Genomic DNA, 26,437 nt, shown 5'->3' on the forward strand with positions numbered 1-26,437 from the left:
GAGGAAAATGATACTGTCCCATTTGGAATGGCTTTATTTAAGTGAATATCAATTTTAAATAACATTTATAATCTTCATGTTAAAATAATTCAGCTGAATTAAGTACAGCCATGATATTGTTGTTGAAAATCTTGGTTATATTATAAGAGAAAAGCCATATGTGGCTATACATAAAACATGAATAGTTTAGTGTTTGAAATTATGATTTTCTCCAAATATGAAATTAATTTATTTTTGAAAATCAGCTGCCATGGCTGTTATTTTGATACTAATTTTGAACATTAAACCAGATATGCTTTTATCAAATGAATATGGCTGCCTGGCATCTATACAGCTTAACCACGTTCAATTTCATAAATTCATATTAACAAACACTAATTAACATATACATAGAACCTTAAATGACAATTAGCAATGAATTAAAAAGTTAATTAATTTAGGTTAATACAATTTTTTATGAGGATTTTTTTTATTTTTTGGAAACATTTAAATCTATCTTGCCTGTTGAAAACTAAACTAAGTTGCATGTATTCTGATGAAACTTACTGTATACATATATGACAAAAATTCACAGAAAACACTGAGAAAAAAAATAGTTAATTTTACTTACTAATGATTCATTAAGCCATTTCTGCAACCAAAAAATATGTCAGCACTTTCTTTAATTATCTATTTAAATGAAAACAGAACAGGTGTAGAAGAATTTGACAAAACAACACAATCTAATCCCATTTGAACTTGTATTGTGTACAAGATCGTACAAGGCTTAACAAATCATTTGAAAATAGGTTTGGGCTCGGCACACAATACAGGCAGTATTTACATGTATATATGATATCGCAAAAGGTATTTGTATTGGGTAAAAATACTACCCTCTATCAGAACATGAGCATGATAGTGTGCTATACAATATCAGTTAAACTGCACTAAAAATTGGGCCATTATCAACCATTTAAAACGTTATCACAGCGAGATCACCTGATGATTCATTGAGCTTTTTCATGATCATTGGGCTTACAATATTAGATCAAGAAAATGTTACATAATCAGCTGGGAGTACAATGTTTAATGTAGTACCCTGGTTTAAGTTACAAGGAACTATTGGTAAGAGCCAAAAGGCACGGCCAGACCTTATATAAACTCCATGAGAAAGACACAGACTTAAATTTACTGTTAGTTATTACTGCAGTCCTTGTCAATCAGTTTTGTGTTTCATTGTTGTATTTTCAAATGATTTTTTTACCAATTCTTATGCCAATAGTTTTTCAAGCATTTGGACGTTATTAACTGTATTTGTAGTATTGAGACTTAACAACTTATGGTATAAGGAGTGACAGAAGCCAAGCCTCATTCTCAATTATGTTGCGATTTATTTTGTTTTGTGTATATATCACTTGTTAACCTTTCATGTATTATAATTTCAGAAAATCTTTTATTATTGACAACGCTCTATCTTTGTGTATCCTTAAAATGCTCTTTTGAAATAAATATTGTTTAATTAACTTATAGTATACACACACAAATCACACCTACTTTCAGCAGTAGAACACTACATGCCAAAAATTTGTACATAATACCAATTCAATATACAAGTTTTGTTGTCTTACCCCATTAGAATTCTCCCTTACATCTTCAGCAATACATGCTTTATCCAACTCCACGAAAATTACTTCAATTTGCCTTATTCTATCTGTTTCAACACTAAACCCTATCTGATCAAGGACTTCTTTAACCTTTTGTAGTATCTTAGTCTGTTTCTACATGATTTTTATTCATGTTTTATGCTGGTTTTACAGCATTACAGTTAAAAAACATTCAGTTTGAAAGTTAAAAACACCCAGATTTTTATGATAAAACAATCCCCGTTTCAATGATGTTAATAAAACAAGTATCAATCAACAATATAGTAAGTGTTTCCCATAACATACAGGGAAGTTCTTAACAAATATACATGAAATACGTTTAACTCTTTATCTTACAAACTGATATTGAAGTTTTTCATCTATTTGTTTATCATGTTTGTTTAATCTTCTTGCCTGCCTAAATGGTGTGTTTGCGGGCTGACGCGTATCATGCATTATCTTCCAAACAAACACTGCCAAATAATGTGCAAAACAGATTTCATCCCTTTCTTTGCAGACAATCATAACATGTAAAATTTAGATAATTTGTAATCGGAATCACTAAAAAAACTGTATTTCTAATCAGTCAGTTCATATTTTCATTGCAGTAGTGTACAAGTGTATGTATGCCAGTATTGGAAATTTCAAGTTTATAAGACAATAAAATATTGCACTTGAAACTAACTAAATGATCACTTGAAGGAGTCTTTATTGAAATCAAGACGTTGCATTACTAAAGGAAAGTTAATTCTTGTTGGCTTAATCCACAAGACAATTGAGTTGCCTCCCTTACATTAAAGGCCCACATTAGCCACATTTATACTGAAATCAACTTGTTCCACAACTTGAAAAACAATTATAGTTAGTAGGTAAGAAATTAAACTTGTTCTGTAAATCTAAAGGTAACAAGCAATTGATAGGACAGAGGACAGTGTGATTACTAAGAAACCCTGATCACTAAGGAGAGGACAGTGTGATTACTAAGAAAGCCTGATCACTAAGGAGAGGACAGTGTGATTACTAAGGAGAAGACAGTTTGATCATTAAAGAAGCCTGATCACTAAGGAGAGGACAGTGTGATTACTAAGAAAGCCTGATCACTAAGGAGAGGACAGTGTGATTACTAAGGAGAGGACAGTGTGATTACTAAGGAAGGAAGGACAGTGACCTCTGTTATCAATAAACTGCTTGTGTTACAGCAAATTACATTACAACTATTGGGCAGAATAACATTAGACCACAACAGCCAACAAATCATGATTCTGGTGACATTCTAACTGGTGCATTAAAAAATGTGTTGGGTTATAATCTAGACCATTTGTTAGTGACAAGCACTCCCCTTTGTAACTTTCCCTGAATTGGTTTCTGTCAATGGATACAGAGGAATTGGTAGCAGATCTCATTTTTCCATAAGAAAGTTTTTTTTGTCATACTGGATGTGGGAAAGTGTGTAACTGTTCCCCATATGGGCTGTTGTGTGACGACAACCGTAATACTTCTAGACACTCTCAGGGGGAAATGAAAAGTTATCAAACCAGAAACCACAGGAAAATGAGTTTAGTAATGTTTAGACTGTTGAGGACTCATCACTGATTTATTAAATGATACATATGTACAACATTGAAAAGCTAACAATATGGTACCTGTATGATGTTTGTTTTCGTATGCTAAGTTGATGTCCAGCTTGGCTGCTGTCATGATCGTCGTTGTCTTCGTCGCTATCACAGACTCCAAGGCTCGTCTCCTTGTTGGACCAATGGGGAGCCTCCGCCATCCCGTCCCGTCATCTATAGCACCGCACCATCAGACTAAAACAAGTAACACATACAGTAGAGGGTAACCATTATCTATTTTGCCACACCCTCAGTTTTACAGCAGAGGGTGACCGTCATCTATTTTGCCACGCCCTCAGTCTTACAGTAGAGGGTGACCGTCATCTATTTTGCCACGCCCTCAGTCTTACAGTAGAGGGTGACTGTCATCTATTTTGCCACGCCATCAGTCTTAATCAAGCAACACATACAGTAGAGGGTGACCGTCATCTATTTTGCAACGCCATCAGTCTTAAACAAGTAACACATACAGTAGAGGGTGACCGTCATCTATTTTGCCGTGCCATCAGTCTTAAACAAGTAACACATACAGTAGAGGGTGACCGTCATCTATTTTGCCATGCCATCAGTCTTAAACAAGTAACACATACAGTAGAGGGTGACCGTCATCTATTTTGCCATGCCATCAGTCTTAAACAAGTAACACATACAGTAGAGGGTGACCGTCTTCTATTTTGCCACGCCATCAGTCTTAATCAAGAAACACATACAGTAGAGGGTGACCGTCATCTATTTTGCCGTGCCATCAGTCTTAAACAAGTAACACATACAGTAAAGGGTCACTATCATCTATATAACCAAACAGTTCAGGTCGAAAACAAATCACCATATAATGCATATTACTGAACTGGTGGCAATTTGGGAATATTTTTTTTATGTGTGAGTAGGTTGTTACCTTCTGTTTTATTGCCTGGGACAGTAGCATGACCTGTCATTTGTTTTAGTTGACAAAACGAGCAAAGTTTTGTTGAAAACACAGATTCAGATGGTGATTATGAATTGCCTATTTATAACTTCCAGGATTTTGGGCTTATAATGTCAATTTTGTTGATTGAAATTGTACATTTTCTGAAACTTTATTATGTTTTGAGACCAATGCAAGATAACTTGAGAAAACAAGAGGCCCAAAAGGGCCTACCGTATTTTCTCGACTATAAGACGGGGAAATTGGGTCCCGATTTTTACCCCCAAAGTGGGGGCCCGTCTTATAAGCGAGTCGATAAAATATTAAAAAAAGATTCAAGTCAAAATCAGTAAAAATTTACATAGGGTATTCATCTATCCAGTATATTGTCTGCTGATACAAGTATGGGGCAATTAAGTAAACAACAACACGAAATCTCTTCACCGCGCGTGCTCTGACGTCACACAGTGTACCGTTATATCTGCACCCCATTTTTTCTCATGGCGCGTGTCAGTATAATTAGTTTGACAGATATATCAAATCAATAAATTGGAATCTTAATATGATGTAGGTACCTAACTGTCAATTTGATTAAGCAAACAAATGACAATGCGAATATGAATCCTTTATGTTCGTCGCCAATCAAGGGACAATATTGCCTAAAGCATTAATGCTAAACAAACACCTATTCATGCCTTGGCTTTTCGCAATTATGTTATTGAAGCCATTTATTTTGCTGAAGAACTTCATTGGTGTCTTCAATAAAAAAATCAACTAAAACAAACATTCGTTGTTATTGATTAATTATTACAATTCCGATAAGTAACGACCCGTCCTGCAAACTTAAACGCGTAACCATGTACTCATTTTTAACCTACCTCCAAATAGAGAGCTCACAGTTGACCGCCATTTTCTTTCAGTAAAACAAAAACAGTTACCGCGAAAGTCGATAATTATCCGTTGAGCTTGAACATTTTTACACATTAAGAAGAATTTTAGCATTTTAGATTTGCTTAAAATCGACCCCGTCTTATAAGCGAGTCGAAACAAAAAGCACCAGATTTCATGGGAAAAGTTAGGGGGCCGTCTGATAAGCGAATAGCCTTATAGTCGAGAAAATACGGTATGCTCTACTGGCATGGCTTTTGTGGTCATTTTCAATCCAGATCATGTACGTTTGAGTAATAGGCAACAAATATATAGTTCACTTTTAGTGTTTGGGTTAGCTGAAAACGCTGCACTTTCAACATCTGAGGACAGGAAGTGTTGTAAGCAAATTAGTTGCATGAACTATTTTAATATGTGCCAAGTAAAGGTAATCTGAGGGTAAAAAATATTTGCTTTCAAAACTGTACTCATCGTCAAAATTTCATTTCTGTAGCTTTAAAAATAAAAAGTCGGTCAAAGTCAAGGACATCCGAGGACAACATTAATGCTTGTTTGCAAAACTGTTCACATGGTCAAAATTTCATTACTGTAGCTTTAAGAAGTAATAAGTAAGTCAAAAGGGGTGGGGCCAGCTTTTGCCCAAGGGGCATTATTTCAAATGTTTTCAATTGCATCATATGATGTTCCACAACAAATATCAAAGGTATGGGCTTTGTGGTTTGAAACAAGAAGATTTTGAAAATATTTCTTAAATCTCTAGGAAAATAGTGACACCCAGGGCAGTGCCAGTTTAGACCCAAGGGGCATAATTTGAACAACCATGGTAGTGGACCACTAAATAAAGTAAATAAAGCCTTGTTCAAAATAGCAAGGATTTGCATAGTGGTTTCAGACAAAAAGGTTTTTAACATTGCCCAATTTAAGGGGGGGGGGGGAGTCCGTCCCTTACAAAGAAAAGAGAACTCTTCCCTGGGCCTCCGCCAACGTCGCCGAGGTCGTTTGCATTTGCCGCAATGGTCCCTTGCAGGACAATCTCCATGGGGTGTGTGGGGGGGAGGGCAGTAATGACCCCAGGGGCATAATTTGAACATACCTTCACAAGCAATTGTGACTTTTCATGTAAACTTGGCTAAAAATAGACTTCGCTCATGTAGACTTGGCTAAAAATAGACTTAGCTTAAAATAGCATTTTTTATACTTTCAAGACCCATAATCCAGGCATGCATGGACAGGTCTGGCTGGTTTTCAAAAGGAACCGAGTTCTAATGGATATCTAAATACTGTAAGTTTCATCGAGATACAATCAAAAATGAAGACTGTATCGTGTTCACAAGCTTGTGTTTACACAATAGCATTTTTTTTTATACTATCAAGGGCCATAATCTAGGCATGCATGGGCGGATCTGGCTGGTTTTCGAAAAAGGAACCGAGCCCTAATGGATATATAAATACTGTACAAGTTTCGTCGAGATACAATCAAAAATGAAGACTGTATCGTGTTCACAACCTATTGTTTACACAATAGCATTTTTTTATACTATCAAGGGCCATAACCTAGGCATGCATGGGCAGATCTGACTGGTTTTCGAAAGGAACCAAGCTCTAATGGATATCTAGATACTGTACAAGTTTCATAGAGATACAATCAAAACTGAAGACTGTATCGTGTTCACAAACAATTGTTTACAGAAGCACGGACGCACGAACGCACGGACGCACATACTACGTACACATTACCATCGCATAAGCTCTTCTGGCCTTTGCCTAAAGAGCTAAAAATGGTTTAAAAAATAAGTCAGTTATTAGCTATACAAAAACACCAATGATTGTCAGTATGCCACCCTTTACTATGTAAAATATTATTTACTTCATTTTAGAGAGGGTTTTCGACATTGAAGCCAGTGATGACTCCAGTTCTTCATTCTCCAATAAAGCACTGAACAGCCTACTGACAGTGAGCCTGCTTGGGCCATAAACTGCTGAGGTGAAATTCACCAGGCTGGTGGAGGAGTGGCATGGGGACAAGCCCAGATGATGGAGATAGGATTTTGATTTGTAATTATGTATTCATATGTTTGAAATATATGTATTGAAAAAGTTTATTATATTTATTCATATTATATTCATTCATGTCTTTAAATAATAAAAAAAAAACATGATAATGATGATTTTTTATGCTGGTCTTTATTTGTATGCTTGTCTTTATAGAAGAATTATTGTCTTAAGAGTGCACCAAAATGTGCCATTTGGCATTGAAAATGTAAATAAAACACAACCACCCACTGAAAAAGTTACCAATATTTTTTTCTGGGGAAGGCCACCGTGACCATGTCAAATTAACTTCAAAATTAATAGGTTCATTTCCTAACAATGCCAATGTGCACAAGTTGGCAGACTCTACAACAAGTCATTCAGAAGCTATTGATTGGAAAGGAAAGGTGGTTACACTGACAACAACGTGGACACCTCCGCCACACAAAGTAATACCTTTGTGTCTGCCATCCCTCACAGTCAGCGAAACGAAAATCGCCTTTGACTAGATGTTTCTTGTTTTCTGTTCTGTCAATTTTCTTGTGATAATGAGGTATGACCCTGAGGCTTTGAATGAAAGTCACTAACACCTATTATTTTTCTAATTAAAAACAGACACGAACCACGGCTAGATCTTCTACATAAAATTTGGACAGATCAAATCTCAACAGTAATCTATTGTTTATAATTATGACATTTGCAACATGGAAAATCAATTGCTTGATGAAAGAGAAAATATGTCCACTACTGGGAATCAACATTTAAACACCACAATGTCACATAAGTGACACAGATTTCACTAGACTGATTACAGAAGTGTGAACCATGGTTACCGTAACCTTCCAGAACCCATCATGGCTGATATTATCCAAATATGGAAGTAATCAAGAGATTGGAACATATTTTTTTTTTCATTAATCTTTGAGAATAATTACCAAGAATTCCACATGGCAAAGCCTCCTTAAAATGATGTTAAAATACCGAAATTGGCTCATGTAAAAACATCACTGTACAGCAGTTGCAGACAATTTAGCTAGACGATATAATTTGTGTAATATTTATTATTTAGATAATACTTAAGCTTGTAATCTAGGAGAAAAAGTGGAGAAATTATCTTTTAAATTTTGCTAACTAGACATCAGGGCTGAGATGCATGCCCAGATGTTTACCGATACAGTCAGAGACTTTTACTGTTCTGGGTACAGACACTCACTTCAGAATATTCCAAATTTCCCAGTTTCCCATGAAGAAATTGAAGAATTGTGATTAAAATGATAGTGGAGCATGTACACTGAAAGTTCTTCTCCAACCAACGACATGTACATAACACATCCTGCTGGACGCAAGCCTACACCACCAAGAGTGCTCTTATGTCATATTGAGGTACATATTACTATTTATTATACCTCATGTCAGTCCGACTTGTCAATGTAAATTCTCATACACTAGAAATTAGGGAATCCAAACTGTTATGTCTTGCACTTTGACAAAACGCTTTTCACCCGTGATACAATTACAGATTACGATACCCAGGCATGGACCTATGACACTTGGAATTTCCAATAGATCAAGTAGACAGATATTTATATAAAAAGTAATTGTCAAGCACTAAAATGTATGGAGTCAAGATCATCTGTCAGTGTTCAGTTGTTTTCTCTACAGAGATGTAACAGAAATTCCATTTCCATGGAGAATAAACTTTTGAACCAACACCTTACACCCTTGTGATAAAAAAACTGACAGTGAAATGTTCAACAAACAAAACTGGTACAATGTTTGCCCTGAAAATGTAAATGTCAACTAGGGTCTTGTCAGCTCACCTTCCTAGGTGTATAAATAATATTGCCAAACATCAGAGTTCGTAATTCCACTTTTGGTGTAATCATAAGAATAATAAAGAGCAAAACTCAATGAATAATAAACCAAAGCTGACAACACCTACCTTCAAATCTGACAAAATGCACAAAAAAAACTCCATGGGCGAAGACCGACACCTCAATAAAACAGAAACATTGTTCAGGAACAGAAGGTGTGCCTCGATCACTAGGGTACTCACATTCAACCAATGACAAAATTATTCCTCATAAAAGTAGTATAGCAAATTTTGTGTAACTCTTTAACATCTGGAAGAAGCATTATAATGATGCCTCAAATATGAATGATTATATGGACATTATCAGAAAATCATTACAAAACAAATGTCAACTGCCTGTCTCCACATGATTCTCTAAAGGTATCACATTTCTGCAGCTCCTTGATGGATCATATTATTGACTCTCCATGAGTTTCCTGGAAATCTGATCACCAACTGTCATCATGGAGCTGAGCAGCTTAGTTTCTTAAGTATAAGAATTAATTTGTGCACCTTGTCTGGAGATAGAAGTAAGGCAAGGCTTTTTGCTTGATTAGAGTAGATTCCAGACACCACGCAGCCAAGAATAAGGGACTAGCATTAATATACAGCCTCCCTGTGTCACTTCCAAGATTTAATCAATAGTTATAGGGATAGTGCTTTAAGTTAAGCTTTCCTAGAGCTTATCCAACCGCTTTAATTCAGTTACACATATGGGCAATCTTAATGGCAGTTAGCTTCTGGGAAAATAATTAATTTCCCGCTGATAAGTCAATGGACATCTCAGTGCTTCAGAAGTGAAACTGTCATTTCAGAGCATTCTAACACTAAGGCAGGGGCCAGGGGCCATGATTAGGAACAATCTCAAGCCTCTTGTCATTTCTGTGAGCACCCTAACAAGGAAGGGGCCAGGGGCCATGATTAGGAACAATCTCAAGCCTCTTGTCATTTCTGTGAGCACCCTAACAAGGCAGGGGCCAGGGTCCATGATTAGGAACAATCTCAAGCCTCTTGTCATTTCTGTGAGCCCTAACAAGGCAGGGGCCAGGGTCCATGATTAGGAACAATCTAAGGTCCCTGTCATTTCTGTGAGCATCCTAACAAGGCAGGGGCCAGGGTCCATGATTAGGAACAATCTCAAGCCTCTTGTCATTTCTGTGAGCCCTATCAAGGCAGGGGCCAGGGTCCATGATTAGGAACAATCTAAGGTCCCTGTCATTTCTGTGAGCATCCTAACAAGGCAGGGGCCAGGGTCCATGATTAGGAACAATCTAAGGTCCCTGTCATTTCTGAGCATCCGAACAAGGCAGGGACCACTGGAGCCATGATATGGAACAATCTCAATTCCAAGGCTATTAAGTCTACATTCAGACTTACCTTTATTTACAAAAATATCCTCAAAACTCAATTAACAAGAAAGAAAGTTACATTGAATGGAAGATTTGCAGTTTTCTCACTTGAGTCTGAACTAAGACATGGGGCTATAAAACCATGGCCCCAGCTGAAGTAAAGGTAGAACATGTGCTTTGGGCCACTTCTAACCCGACAGATTGTAATTTTTCATTGTGATGAATTAATTTTATTCCAAATTTGGATGTCATCCTCACAAACAATCTAGTAATACCAAATCATATAAGAGGCCTCAAGTGTAAATGTAAAATCTTTAAGATTAAATAGTTGGAGCAAGCAGTGACTGAAGCGTGCAAGCCTTATCATAAGTCATCAAAATTCTAAACAATATTTTCAAACTAACTTACATAAAGTGTGTTTTTAGTAAGCGAGAGGAACCAAATTATATCATAATATCAGTCAAGTTGTTAAACAGCATTTCATGATGATCATGAGTGGTACTTCGTGGAGGCTTATAGGTGACCATCTCATTGGCTGGAATTGTTACTAATAAGGTCATACTCTAATAACTGGTATGACTCTGTTGTAGTGACCTCCCTGTCTTGACTTGAGATTGGGATTCTAAATATTGAAAAGCTGCTTATTCCAAAGGATTTTGAGTGGTTGAAAAGTAACAGTCATTTGTTAACATCTAGGAAGGGCCGTTAATAACAACCATGACTTTGTTGCCATCTTGATTGCAGATTAGTTTTTGAATTTTGAAGCCTTAAATGACAATACGTAGGTGAAAAGAGATGTCTTTCCTGACTGTAGTGATGTATTAGGCAGTAAATCAGACCTGAACTAAATTCTTCCTCACCTCCAACAGTTAATGTCAAGTGCTTTTATGATCTTTTGACAATAAGTAGTAAATGTTTGAACTTGTAAATATGGAAGCCCTCGACAAAACACATTTGCAGAAATGTTCAGACACATCCAAAATATTAACGATACTAAATAATGATAACTATTCAAATTTCCCAAGACCGAAAATGTGGGATTTTGTAGAGGACAAGAATGATGATGCCATCACAGACAAGACAATAAATATCCGTTTTTTCTCCCTTGACCATGCGTCATTAAACTCAGTATTTGGTTTATTAAGTTACTGCATGCAATTCACTATTGGGAATGAGCTTTGCCACACATATAGACGCATTTTCTCAAAACCTTTTAAGTCCCTTTAACAGGTTTGAGCTAAGCTCACTATTTTTGTTTTTCTATAAATTGTGTTAGCGCAACAGGGTTAGGTGTTGTTCATGATAAACCCCACTTTATCCCCAGGAGATGAATTCCATTACAATTAACCATTTTTCATTTATCAAAATAAAATTTAAAGATGCATTCTTATTCCCACGTAAGATTTATTACAATTAAAACTTTTGTTTTAATGTTTGAAAAAGGATGAATAAATGTCGAAAACAATGGTAATCTTTATAATGAAGAATACCGAGTTTAATTTCAAAGAAAGGTGCAGAAAACACAATATTTTTACCTTTTGAGACGATTTATAGGTCACAGTAAATCTTTTAGCATTCACCAATCATTCAATATTTTTGCGTTTGATGAAACTGATCACCATATCAAACTTGGGTAATAAAATGAAGGCGGGGCTGTTTAAGTGGCATAGATTGCCCTTTATTGTATTTAAAATGGTGTTGTTAAAGAAAAGTTATCTTTAATTTAAGTCTTCATCTTAAGCAAAATGTTGCCTTCCGTAGCAATTAATTATATGACGCAATTTGTCACGTGGTATAGACACATTGAGTTTGACATCAGTACTTCTATATATGGGTTTCTTGGAAATATTTTGAACAAATGTTTGGATGTCGATTTTTGTTAATCATGACCATCACGGGCATAATGACTGCCATCATGTTTTCTCAATTTTTAAGATTTATTTATTACAAACTTTTCAAACTCTTTCAATTGAATCCTGTTAATTCCAAATTCTGAAACATCTGTTATAAAAGCTTAATAGCTGTATTTAAGCCACCAGAGGAAAAGGGAAGTGTTACGAGGTAATTTCATTTTTGCTGAAGTCAAAAGAAATGATGTCCCTGAAGAATGAATCTTTTAACAGCTCAACATCCCACACAGTGAATCTGGTGCTCATGCAGTTTAAAGCTGAAAATAGATTCGATAATTCACAAAAAGTTGCTTCCTTATGAGTTTGCCATTTAAGGTGTCAAGTGTACATACAAAAGGGGAATTTATCGACCCATTCATAGAAATAGTGTTAAACTTTGCTGTTCACTGATATATAACATAAAAGACCTTAAACATGAAACAGAAAAAGAATGGAAGTTTGTTTATCACCTTTATTTTATATGAAATCACATGTAAAATGGCCCATTTTGCAGTCTTTCAATGGCAAAAACTCTTGTATGTAACATTCCTTCAGTATGTTGTTCCTGCATATTTGTTCTTTCACACTTCAACTCCTTTTCCAAAAAAAAAATTTGGTCACCATTCATGATAACTGCATATTAAACTGTACATAGGATTCCTTAAACAACTGAGAGAAAGCAAATAGTTCAAGTCTGCAATTACTGCAAACACTTCGCTTTTCCTGTAACTGACTCATTTGCTAATTAAAAGTAAACATGATACAAGGATGTCGAAATTCATAACTTATAATTATCAATAAATGTTGAAATCATTTTTAACCAATGGGACAGCAGTAACTTTTTATTTTTTAATTCAAAATTGATTTGAAAAAGGAGCATATCCATGATATATTTTGGCCTGATAACTTAAAATAAAATACAAGGGTTTAATATAAATAATACCTCCAGTGCTAGCATACTAGGGTTTTATGTCTCCAGTGCTAGCATACTAGGGTTTGATGCCACCAGTGCTAGCGTATTAGTGTTAAATGCCTCCAGTGCTAGCCAACTAGGGTTTGATGTCTCCAGTGCTAGCGTACTAGTGTTAGAGGCCTCCAGTGCTAGTATCTGGTGTTTGATGCCTCCAGTGCTAGCGTACTAGAGTTTAATGCCTCCTGTGCTAGCCTACTGGGGTGAGATGCCTCCAGTGCTAGCGTACTGGGGTTCGAGGTCTCCTGTGCTAGCGTACTGGGGCTCAATGCCTCCAGTGCTAGCGTACTGGGGTTTGAGACCTCCTGTGGTAGCGTACTGGGGTTCAATGCCTCCAGGGCTACCTTACTAGGGTTTAATGCCTCCAGTACTAGCATACCAGGTTTCAATGCCTCCAGTGCTAGCGTACTAGGATTCCATGCCTAGCGTACTGGGGTTTGATGCCTCCAGTGTGGGTTGGATGCCTCCAGTGCTAGTGTACCAGGGTTTGATGCCTCTAGTGCTAGCGTACTATGGTTCGACCTCCAGTGCTAGCATACTAGGATCTTATGCCTCCAGTGCTAGCGTACTAGTGTTTGATGTTTTCCAGGGTTTAAAATTTAGGTTAGTCCATTTATATAATCACTTCTAATATTGTACAATGTAGACATTATTTAAAATGCATCGCTTAGTTTTGTGTATATTGCTGCTTTGTATTGCTGTACTGTTGTTGTCTTTTACAACATTCTTTTTGATATCAAATGAATCAAGAACACGCCATAATTCTGACTCCTAGACCAGAAGAAGTCAAAGCTCTAATTTCTAAACCAGAACATGCCATTACTCAAACTTCTGAATCAGAACATGCCTCAACTGTACTTACTAAACCAGATCATGCCACAACTCTAACTTCTAAACCAGAACATGCCATTACTCAAACTTCTGAATCAGAACATGCCTCAACTGTACTTACTAAACCAGATCATGCCACAACTCTAACTTCTAAACCAGAACATGCCATTACTCAAACTTCTGAATCAGAACATGCCTTAACTCTACTTACTAGACCAGAACATGTCAAAACTTACTCCAAAACCAGAACATGCCATTACTCAAACTTCTGAATCAGAACATGCCTTAACTCTACTTTATGAACCAAAACATGCCATAACTACAACTACTAAATCAGAATATGCCAAAAATTGTATCAGAAATACCATGTTACAGCAGGAAATGCACTTGCATTTTACCATAATTCCTTCTTTTGAACAACCACCAACATTTTGACATTTACCAACATAAGGCTTGTAAGACGACCATGTGACTTGTTATATGGCTAGTTTTCATGACAAGAAGTCATGAACCAACAGAACTCAAATAAAAGAGACTGATAATAAAACATTAATTTTCTTGATAATGACAATATGGCAACAGAACGCAATGATGAAAAGAGGAATTCTCTAATAACAAGTTACTTCTATAGCCAATAAACAAATGAGAATAGAATGTTATTTACACTAATCTTAATGTCCTTCATAACAGAGGAGACCATTATTAACTACGGTCTGGCAGCCAGTGTGGGATCCCAACAGGAGTGTTCAATGGTTGTCAAGCAACACTGATAAAACTTCATCTTCAAAACTCCATGTGGAAACAGCAAATGAAATAGTTCACAGCTCTGCATGTGTCCACTGGAAAACATATATTCTCTGACCGCTTTTAATACCTTGGCTACATATGTATATAATATGTACAGAATAGCAGATCATGACTTGTAGCTTAAGGTTCAAGGTACACTTATATTTAACAACAATTGCAAAACCAGTTATTACAATGACATAACCGTTGGCACACTGTTATTAGTGTATGTGGTCAAGTCTGCTGCGAGGAAAACCCTCTGATTATCCGGAGAAAACTTGGATCCTAGCATGATTAAAGCTGGAATTTGTGGCGATTTTTTAAGCATGCCATTTTGTCCATTTAAAGACATGCAAGGAACTGGAGTGTCCATATCTATATCTCTAAAAAAAATTTTAGGACTGACAATATCTGTGCATGACAAATTGCAGAGCCCTGACAATGAACTTGGACTTTAATTGTCCTTGCAAAGAAGCAAATAAGCCTCAGACAAGCAAATATAATTGTTAATACTAGTCTATATGTCACCCACATAGCTGTAATCGGCCCACAGCAGGTAGAACGGGAGTAACAGAAAATATAAGCAGGGGATAATTGAGTTTCCATGTGTCCCCAATATTTCTTTTCCATGAATTCTGTATTACAATTATTATACTATTGATCTCTGGATGTAATTATATGTAAAGTTTATAGTCTCATGGTCGCCACTAATGATATTTTATTGCAACAGTGGAATGATATAATAAGTATGTACTTATAGATATAATGCAGGTCATAAAATATGGTACAACTCTGGGTATAATTCTCAACCAACGAGGGATGCTTTGCTTGCTATCTTGGCTTATATGATTTTATTTGCACTTGAGTCGAGCATGAAGGGTGGACACCTGAGGATTTATTACCTTACAAATACAGAAACCTGTGCGTTGGACAGTGCTGAAACTATAATAATCACATACAATTCCATCAAACAAAATTGAAAAGACAAAGAAAACCATCCTTCTCTTGTGTAGGTCATGGTGATAATATGTACATGTATTCCAGCAGCAGTAAAAAATAACATTTTAAGGCATTATTACATATTACCCACATTGGAGGTGATAATGTGTACCATGTGATACTTTTAGAACTATTAAACTGACACTCTTATTCAAAATCAATACATACACATGTATAGCAAACATCAATTTTTACTGATAAACCTTTAACTTAACTTACTAAATAATGTATTTATGGAAAACATATATTACTGTTAACAAGATTCTAACGGTGTTTTTAATAGCAGAAAACGCAAAAGTATTAAAAGATTGGTGAATGTTAAAAGATTTACTGTGATCTACTATAGTCTCATAAGAAGAAATAACGTGTTTTATGCACATTTCTTTCAAATTACGTAAACTCAGTATCTCCATGTTTTATGCACATTTCTTTCAAATTAAACTTTGTATCTTTCATAAAAACCGTTGTTTGCGACATTTATTCATCCTTTTTTGAATATTAAAACAATATTATTAATTGTGGTCAATCTTATGTGGGAGTTAAGAGTGCAATACTTTAAAAGTTTGTACCACAAATTTACACTATATATGGATAATTGCTGCAGTTCTTTTGCGTCTCCTTCAGCTACAGAACTTTCATACATCATTCTACTAACAAAACTCGAAAAAATCACTGATCTGCGATAAATTAAAATTGAAAATGCTACATTTTTTTATCTCATGTTCTCTCAAAGTGATTTTGTGTCATTTTGTAGAATAATTTGTTGCCAAATGATCAGCTAAAATAATTCGGACTGGAAAGATGTTTATTTTTTGGATTCCAATTTTCATTCTAAAACTAAAAATAATGCATAAGATGATAGATAAGTCGTCAATTTCCACCATTATAGCACTTACCCACGGATAAAAGTCAAACATAGTCTGATTTAACAGAAGTTCATTTCTGTAACATTTCATAGGTGATCTTGACCACTTTTGTAAAGAAGTCCACGTGAACTTGGTGCTGCATTTGTGAAATTACCGGAATATTTTCGTCAACATTTTACGACATATCGCACCTTGTTGAAAACTGTCAACAATGCCTTTAGACTGGAAACTTGAACAGTTAATCAATAAAGTTCCCACCCGCATGTTAGAGGCATGAAAGGCCTGCAAAAATTGCAGTGGCTCTCAGAAGTATATTCAAAGGATTTAAAATGCTCGGAGTGGATTTAAAAGCCTATTTTACTATGACACAGTATTCCATTATGTTTATGCAACACTCATTTAAACTTCCTGATTATTATTTCTTAATAGAAATGTGAGTTAAGTCTTTGAATCATGTATCCCCTGATTTTGTCTTTACTGATATGATTTGTGGGTTTTTTCTAACCTGCCTTGAGGCTTTGTTTTTGAAATTGTTAAAGATGCACTCTTACTCCCAAATAAGATTTACCATAAGTAATACAATTGTTTTTATATACCAAAAAGGATGCACAAATGTCGAAAACAATGGTTGTTCTGAAGGACTCCCACTTAAATTTGAAAGAAATGTGCAGAAAACACAGTGTTTCTAGCTTATGAGACGATAAAACACAGTAAATCTTTAAACACTCACAAATCATTTTTTTTTTGCGCGTTTTCAGCTATTTAATACTGGGTTACAATCTTGTTATCAGTTATTAAATTTTTCCATAAATGCATTATTTAATAAAAAGTCAACTTCAAAGGTTTATCACATAAAATGTATGTTTGTTATGCATGTTTATGTATTGATTTTGAATAAGAGTGTCACTTTAAAGAAAGTGAAAATGTTATTTGAAGCTTAATTCCAGGGACCTCCTGCCCCCTGGCCCCTGAGCAACATTTTCAGTATTATGCAAGTGATTCAAAAGACACAAAAGATCATACATTTCATTATAATAGACCCTGATGTTACAGTAGGTGAGGGTTTAGGTAAATATCTACCACCCTTATTAAAAAAAACGACAACAAATGTGAATCAAATAATAATGTCACTGTTTTCTTTGATTTTACCTGTATCTTTTAAAGGGGCTGTACTCCGTATGATGAAATAGCAAAAAAAAGAAAATTGTCGAAAACTGACATAAATTTGGTATCGATGTGTACAATGCATTGAAACTTACTAACTGAAGTACCACATAGTTTACAATTATTTTATTTTTCGTAGTTTTTTCGTATTTTTCCATTAAAAAAAGTTTACTAGGTATGTCTACCTGGTAGAATTCATTCCTTGTGCGTGATTGGCTAGTCGATGTCATCATGTGATATTACCAAGTTAGGTATATAGCTTAAATATTCCATCTATTTAGGGTAAGCCTTCGTAGCACAGTGGATAAAACACTGGACTGCAATTTTGGCGACACCAGTTCGAACCTGGTCTCCGTCTCGATTTTTTTTTACATTTTGGTTTGTTTTTTTACAATTAGTGTAAAACATTTAAATAAACATTAAATAACTGTCCTGAGATTTGATACTGAAAAAAACTTTTTTTGGTGCCCTTTAAAATATTCCAACATAAACGCTGTAGTACCACAGGATATGTCAAGGCGACGTCTACCGGGTACTCTGATGAAAAAAATAAAATGCTGTTTTCAAATTTTAACTATTTGTAGATCCTGGTGGTTCAAAAAACACAGAATATAAAATAAAGACCTTTAAGCATAAAGAAATAACAAACTCTGCTCTATAAGAAGTCAGCATCTTACCAGTGCAGGGTTTGCCAGCTTGTGCTTATTCATTTCCAACACTGTAAATCAGGGCTTCTAAAAACCGGCAATTTGCCGGTCTGGACCGATTTTGACCAAGCCAGACCGGTTTCAGTTTCAAAAAGTATTAAAAAAATTGGTCCGAAATTTTCTAATTTTTTTTGTAATTTCGGTCCGAAACGACTAAGTAAGTTAAAGATGTAGAAATTGTAATACACAAACATTCATGGGTCATTCACACATTCAGAACTACATCCAATAGGCCATAAAAGTGTCTTGGTTACCATGAGACCAGCTGCTTTTTCCACTACGCTGATCACTCTATAGCCTATCTGTTAATTAGCAGACGCTTGCAATCGGTCCAATCACGTGTTTTGGTATAAGCAGAAGACACAATTAAACAAACTGTGTGTTAATTATCTGCTTGCAGCTTTCCTGATTAAGTGTTAAAATCGGTCCATATTTTCACATGGCAATATGCTATGTCGTCGTCGATCATTACATGATATCCGTTTGTTGATTACAAAACGGTTAAATTTAAATTGTTATAAAGAACCATTGCTGGTTAATAACGGCATTAAAGATAAATGCATGTCATTGTTAATCCGTAAAAGCATTAAAATACCGAATTAATTAACGTCATAATATATAGGATATCAACAGCGATACGCTTGATTAACTACATAGTCTGACAGCAGAGTCCGCCGCTTACGTCATATTCATTCGCAGAAATGAAAAAAATGTTGTCGATATCACACTTTAAGCTTGTTGCCCATTTATAAATCTAGATATATACTTTTATTCCAGATTATCAGTTGAATGTTGACCCACAAAAGAAGCATTAAGCAATCATATTACTGTTTCACTTTTTGTCGTCTGACCGCCTCCCGACAGCCACAGTTAATTACGATCGCAGTCTTTCTTGTCAGAAACGCCGCAGAACTCGATGAGAATCTCATTTGAATTAAACTTGTATTAATGACTATCCGAATCGGCTATGCTGGCTCAAAAAATATTGACAGAAAAGACGTCGCGAAAATGTATGACATTTCTATAAAATCGGACTTTTGAACAGCAGTGCGTTCAGTAAGGCGAGCGTTTACAAAATGCTCGCAAACGTTCTGTTTTGTATCCCTGTTGCAACGCAGCGCATAAAAGTTAAGCGGGAAACCAAACAGCAAACGTTCGCCGCAAACATCTTTACTGAACGCAGGGCTGGTCTTTCTTTTTTGAGTGGGGGGGAGGATTTTTTTATTTTTTTTTGGGGGGGGGGGCGTCGCCAGGTCCGGCCCGATTGAGGTTCCAAAGTTTTAGAAGCCCTGCTGTAGATATATGTATTACTTATTGAAATTCAAAGTATTTTGAGAGAAACTGACACGATAATATATTTAAACTAAAAAAATAATGCTTTTATTTTATAATTACCAAATGTACCTGGTACTTTTTCATTTTTTCAGAGAAACATCCTATTTTGGATAACACTTGAGTCGCAAGATAAATATAATGGTATTGGACCTGTTGAACTAACGCCCACTGCTTCTACTCCGTGGATAAAGTCTGCAGTATCTGGTTTCTTTCTCCCATGTTTAAATTGAAATTTTAAAAACATAAATTAAATTTGTCCACATTTTTTGATTTTCATAAATTATAGTTTCGAAGTGGTAGAATTTTAATGAGAAAAATTAAGGAGTGATGGAAATATCTCTACTGCCCACATGGTTATATTTAGGCCTTAAAAAAACATACCTGACCCTTGGAAAAAGGCGCCAACAATACAGTTTTTATCTATATAGTCCATTGGAAAAAAGATAAAAAATATGTTAGTGTTTTAAAGCTGAAGTCTCACAGATTTACCATATTTACAACTTTTTTGTCTTGAAAGAGAAATATTTTGCATAAATTTCTGCAAACCAATGATTAAAGATTGCTGATAAAAGATCAGATGGCAGATTTGCATACTTCTGTTCACAAATTAATGTTTCATGGTTTAAACCATTACTAACCTGCTTTTTAAAACGATGAAACCCTAACCCAACTATATATGAGCCATTTAAAAGGAGACACTGAGTCATTAAAAACAGGGACAATGCAGTAGATGACAACACTTTAAAGGGACTTATACACCAGATGGGCAACAAAAAAAAGTTCTTTCTGTAACGAATCTCAGGATAATTATTTAATAAAATGTTTTACTCTTTGATTTCATAATTGTAAAAAACAATACCAAAATGTAAAATAAAAATCGAGCTGGAAAGAGGGTTCGAACCACTGTCGCCAAAATTGCAGTCCAGTATTATACCCACTGTGCTACGAAGGTTTACTCTTACATGCGGAATATTTAAGCCTATTTATATACCTACGTAACTTGGTAATATCACGTGATAACAATGACTATCCAATCACGCATAAGAATGAATTCTATTAGGTCATACCTAGTAATCTTTTTTAATAGAAAAATACAAAAAAAACTGCGAAAAATAAATTAATTGTAAATAAAATTCGTATTATTTAGTAAGTAGTTAAAGGTTGATCAGTCAAAATTGATGTTTGTTATACATGTGTATGTATTGATTTTGAGTAAGAGTGTCACTTTAAAGAAAGAAGTCTGAAGGCCCCTTACTTATTAAGTCATATATATGAGAAATAAAAACCTTGGACAAGTTGTAGAAAGATCCGGAAAATGGACTTGCAGTCACACCAGGCGTCTTTTCCAATGGCATCCCATAAAAAATTCCTAAAATTTAATGTTTGTGCCACAACAAAACTAGCCTGGTTAGAATGGATGAATATTTGATGAACATGAGCACTGGTGTTAAAAAACATGTTCAATAGGTTTTATAACTCCAGAGACACGCGACGGTCATTATTCCCACGCCTTCTCACGCTCCTAAATATCTCCGTTTAACAAACACAGACAGGACAACCAATATTTGAATGTAACAAGAACTATAATTGGTACAATGAAATTCTGAAAATAGCCTTTAAATATGTTTAGAAAATGAATGTCACTTCACTGTACAAGTATGTTTCTATGATACATTAAAGTTAACAGTATGGAATACAAAGAATCCTGAATTTATAATATATTGTATAAATTTCGAGATCAATGTTTAAATTCATTCATCTCTATACAATGTAATTACAGAAAGACTCATGTCTGTTAAGTCTTCCAAAAGTCCAATAGACAAGATCTAAAAACATCAAACACTATTGAAAACAATGAAACGATGTTTAACACCTAAGCCTTTTAAAACACCTAAGCCTTTTAACGGTAACACCATAATACACCAAAAGCCTTATACTTACAGCAGATAATTAAGTTATATCAGAATCCAATATGTTTCTTGTATAAGAACAAGCAAATCCAACGACCGAAGAACACCACTCATGCACCAGCCACTGCCTGCACAACACTGTTAGTTTACTTATACGATAATGTTCTAATATGGCTTGCTGAGATTGTTGGCCAACTTCTACTTGTTCTTGGCGATCATATATAGCTCACTGACTGGGATTGATTAGGATCAAGAGGAAATTGGTTCGGTCAACTTTTTAATAACTTCTAATACTGTATCAATGCAGCTACTGCCATACTCGGCTTTTCTTCTTACAATTCCTGTTCTGTGTTCATTAGAAATCTAGGTACATTATTAAACCCCCAACAGCAGATAAAACTAGCTTAATAATCACAACAGTCGATAATGTGCTTAATACAACCATTTTTTCCCTGTGCAATTTGGTTGGTGATCAGTTTTAAAAGAATATTTAAATTTTGATATTGTAAAGGAACTTGATCAAAATGTTAGAAAAACCACTGTTACTTGCTGTAACAATTTTAAAGAAAATATACATCAATAGCAGCATCAGCTAGTAGATCACTATTTCAAATCATAAACATTTAAATAACAATTATATTAAGACTTCAATAAAATATTAAATATTTTCCCTCCTATGACTGACAAAAAATAGACCTTACCAGGGCTTCTTAAAACAATTTATGCAGACAACAGTCTGGACTGAAATTTACACCGCTGGAATGATTTCAGTTATTATGTAATGACATCTTTTTTAGCATTCTTAGCAGTATTTTTCTTTTTATTTGTTTGATTAAGTCTAGAGATATTTGTTAACATTTAATTTTAAATAAAAAATGACATTTACAATGTATACATATATGATTTCTATCTATTTATATTCTTGAAAAAATATAATCATAAAATACTAATAAAAATTCATCTTTCTGCCTGATCAAAACCTAAGCGTATCTTGGTCACATAAGGGGAAGCAAAGAATATTTATAATTCTGGCCTTAATATATCATTATATTGTTGAATGACTCAATATTGAGTAATACAATACAACAGACCATCTCATTTCAAGTATTTGTAATAAACTTGCCAGATAATTATGGTCATTAAGCGTTCAAATTTTGTTGGAGCAACAGCATAGCTGATTTTATCAATTTTATCAGATTTACAATCATATCTTATCACCTTCAGGGCAGTCATATCTTTATATAAAAATTATACATAACCCTAGAACAATTAACAAATAACTTGTACTCCCTAAAAACACAGTACAAGTTATCACTAAATCAGACAATTCAACAGCCAAAACAGTTTGACAGTTTGTTTTATTACATCATAATCTTTTTGATTTTATGAAACTTGAGTCCTTTTATCTAGCTTATAATTATGTATCAGTCCCCCAAATCTAAGACTTGCTTTATCCTGGATGTTTAATTTGTGGGAGCAGTCCTTTTGAATAATGCTTTTGACATCATATAAACTTTTGACATCATATAAAGCCAGGATATTTAGATTTTAGATTAAAAAATAAAAACATCAACGAAAAGAAAAAAGACACGTTGAATTGCATCTGTATGATGTCATGGTTGACTGTACTTTTATTAGTAAAATAGAAATTTGAATTAAATAACGTGATGTTTAACTGTTTATAGTAAACATTCCTCATGCCCCATATATCAGCCCTGATTACAACCATAGGCCAAAAAACAGACAATTTAACAATTAAGGAGACAAAATTACATGTTCGAAATGAAACTAAAAAAATAAACAATTTCAAATTTATTTCCCAATTAGATTTCAATTTTTCTTAAATTTCACTTTGCTAAAATATTTCACTTTGTTAAAATATAGGTATAAGTACACTGCACTAATATATAGGTATAATTACACTTTGTTAATACAGTACACTCAACGAGTTAGACCCACTTTCCGTTTCCCTCTGCGGATTTTTGCTATCGTGGCTAACACAACTAATTTATCGTATTATTACACTTTGTTAATATAAACGTATAACTGGATGGAGCAATCTTCAGGTAAAGTTTACTTCGTCAAGTTTTATATGTCTATTAGCATAGACTAATATTGATCATAAATATTCTGCCAAAACAAAATGACGACTATGTTATGTTTCTTAAGATATATCATATCTACCGTAATACTCTCTCATGTTTGTTTTCATTACTCATTTATGCTTATTTTGCACTTTTAATCATTTAGAATTAGCATTTTTCACAATGGAAGCATTATCAATATATTATTTGACAGTTTTTTTAATGCAAAATAAATGAAATATTGACTTACTTAACTTACTTCTTTTAAAATTCAAAAATTGAAAGTGTGTTTCACTGTATTAAAAGCTGTCCCTCACATCCTGGGTTATAATGCACCAGCCAATGTGGCAGAGTTTTATTTTGTTTGTTAATGATTGCAACCGTTTGATGGCAAATTCATTTACATAAAAAATTTACTACTTCAATCATTACACTGAAAGTTATTTATAACCTTCTAAAGTGGTATATGACACATCAAATATTACTCCAATTTATATACCTATGATTTAAAAATGAACATATTAATAACATTAATGACCCTGGCCTCATACACTAATGAGTAATGACCTCTACCCCAAATAACCCAATACAGTTAATGCTATAATCAGACTGATTATTTCTTCATACTTCTGATTTTCAATCAGTTCAGAATTCAAAAAATGGTTTGTTGTGGGCATTTTGCACAGAAACATGTGTGTATGTAAGCTCCGTTAAGACTGTTAGTCATTTTAGGTTTTTGGAGCATAGTGCACAGACAGAATGTAACCCAGTGGTAAGAGCTACCCCGGTTCTTTAACGTGCACCAGTATATAGCACTGTCACACGGGACCCCCATTTCAAGTCCCTACCGGAAGACGATTAGTATTTTTTAGTGATGCGATGGGGAATTGAACTTGCGACCCCTGGATTGATTGTCAAGTGTGTTACCACTAGACCACAGATCCGCCAATCACAGAAACATTGCATTGGCAGTCCTGTTTATACTGATCATGATGGCCGTTAAAAAATTCCAATAATCAAGCAATTAGTCTACCAAATCAATTTTCATTCTTTCTTAAACTCACACCAATCGTACAAACAGTTTTTGCACCTCTCAATGTTTGCACAGTGGTTTATTTTCAAACCAATGGGAATCAGGGTGCTTCCAAACAAAACTTAGACTTAATCCTCTTACTGAGGAAATTTTCAAAGTCTTCAGAATTAAAAGAGATCAAATATGATCAAAGAAATGCATTGTTTTTGTTTATGGAACTTTGAAAAGTAAAAAAAAAGGATTTATATATTGGTTTAATAACTGATGGATCATCATAGTGGATTATTTATAATGTATTTTCTATAAAATATTTTTTATACAATATTTTTTATCATAATTTTACCGGTATATCAATCAATCATTTACTAGTTTTAATTTACATTATGTATCTTGACTACCAATATTTTAAATTAAAATTAATTATAAAAAAAAGCCAATCACTTGATACATTACAATAACACATGCAACAGTATCAGTTGGAGAGTGGTTAGGACAGCAGTAGAGTGGTTTTCGAACAGCAGTAGTCCTCAGACATTTGTGAAGGTTGCCTCATTTTGGAAGTTAAATAATAAAATGCCTGGTATTTATAATCGGGTGCTTGAAACGTCTGTCAGGTACTGACACTTTTCATCAGGTAAGGAGTATAAGAAGTTAAGTTCTGAAAGTTTCTTGTTGTTTAAAAAATCACCTTTAACTTCCACTGGGAATTATACATGTACTAGCAGGGACACCAAAAAAGCACACCATAAAATACGGGCAAAGGTTAGTTTAGAACATGTTTTCAGAACAATACCTTGTTATCCAGAAGAAATTATACATTGTTAGGATATATTTATTTTAAGTTGAACGTTTACATTCAAAATGTGTTAAAAATAGATACACTCAGGTACCACTCATGTTGTATCTATACAATTTATTTAAATGATAAAAAAAATAAAATTGTTTATTTACTGGTTTAATATATTCCTCTTTAAAACATAGTAAATAAAAATAAATTGTTTCAGGACAGGTTTCCCAATTTTGTTGTTACTAATACAAAGTGTTAGAGAACTACTTCTATCAAATAAACTTAAAGTTTACCCCTTTTGAGCACCTCATTTGGAGCCCATGGAAACGGAGTTTAAGATTGAATTTCACTTTATTTTGCCAAATATTTTATCAGAATAAGAGCTGAAGTTTATTATAAAAACAAATAATTCAGATTATTTAAAAAAAATAAAAAGGAGAATACCTCGATAAAAATTCAAAAAAGTATCCAGAAATTTCAAACCGACTGGTATCGACATTTTAATTGACTTCATACCCTACTGTACAGTAAACTACGGAACACACCTGTACACTTAAAAATACAAAGTGAATTCCGGAAGATTTACCTATCGTATAGACAAATAAGCTGTACAACTCATTTATTTTTCAAAGAAATATTGAATCAATGACTAATACACAACTGTCAAAGTACTTACAAAAGAATCTTCGTTGATTTTGAAAGTTTTGATAAAGCAGGAACTAATGTTTACAACTAGTCCGCCATGTTTGACAGGTACTGTATTGCACTCTGGGAAAATGCGTAGGAGTGGGCGTGACCAAAAATACTTTCAATTCAT

General features: G+C 34.4%; 1 protein-coding gene across 11 annotated transcripts in view; it reads right to left on the bottom strand.

Annotated features, from left to right (window-relative positions):
• Positions 1–26,437, bottom strand: part of LOC128236966 (diacylglycerol kinase zeta-like) — a 123,704-nt gene extending 97,267 nt beyond the window's left edge. For 7 of the 11 annotated variants that reach the window (XM_052952116.1, XM_052952112.1, XM_052952115.1 and 4 more), the window contains exons 1-2: positions 26,297–26,437; positions 3,266–3,430 (exon numbers count right to left, since the gene is read on the bottom strand). In XM_052952116.1, the coding sequence (XP_052808076.1) occupies positions 3,266–3,396 (131 nt within the window). In that variant the 5' untranslated portion in view covers positions 3,397–3,430; positions 26,297–26,437. Of the gene's footprint in view, positions 1–610; positions 738–1,607; positions 1,813–3,265; positions 3,431–21,747; positions 21,859–26,296 lie in introns of those variants that run through there. The other 4 variants (XM_052952122.1, XM_052952121.1, XM_052952111.1 and 1 more) reach the window with 3 other exon arrangements.

This window comes from Mya arenaria, chromosome 6 (assembly GCF_026914265.1).
Source record: "Mya arenaria isolate MELC-2E11 chromosome 6, ASM2691426v1".
Classification (NCBI taxonomy): Eukaryota; Metazoa; Mollusca; class Bivalvia; order Myida; family Myidae; genus Mya; species Mya arenaria.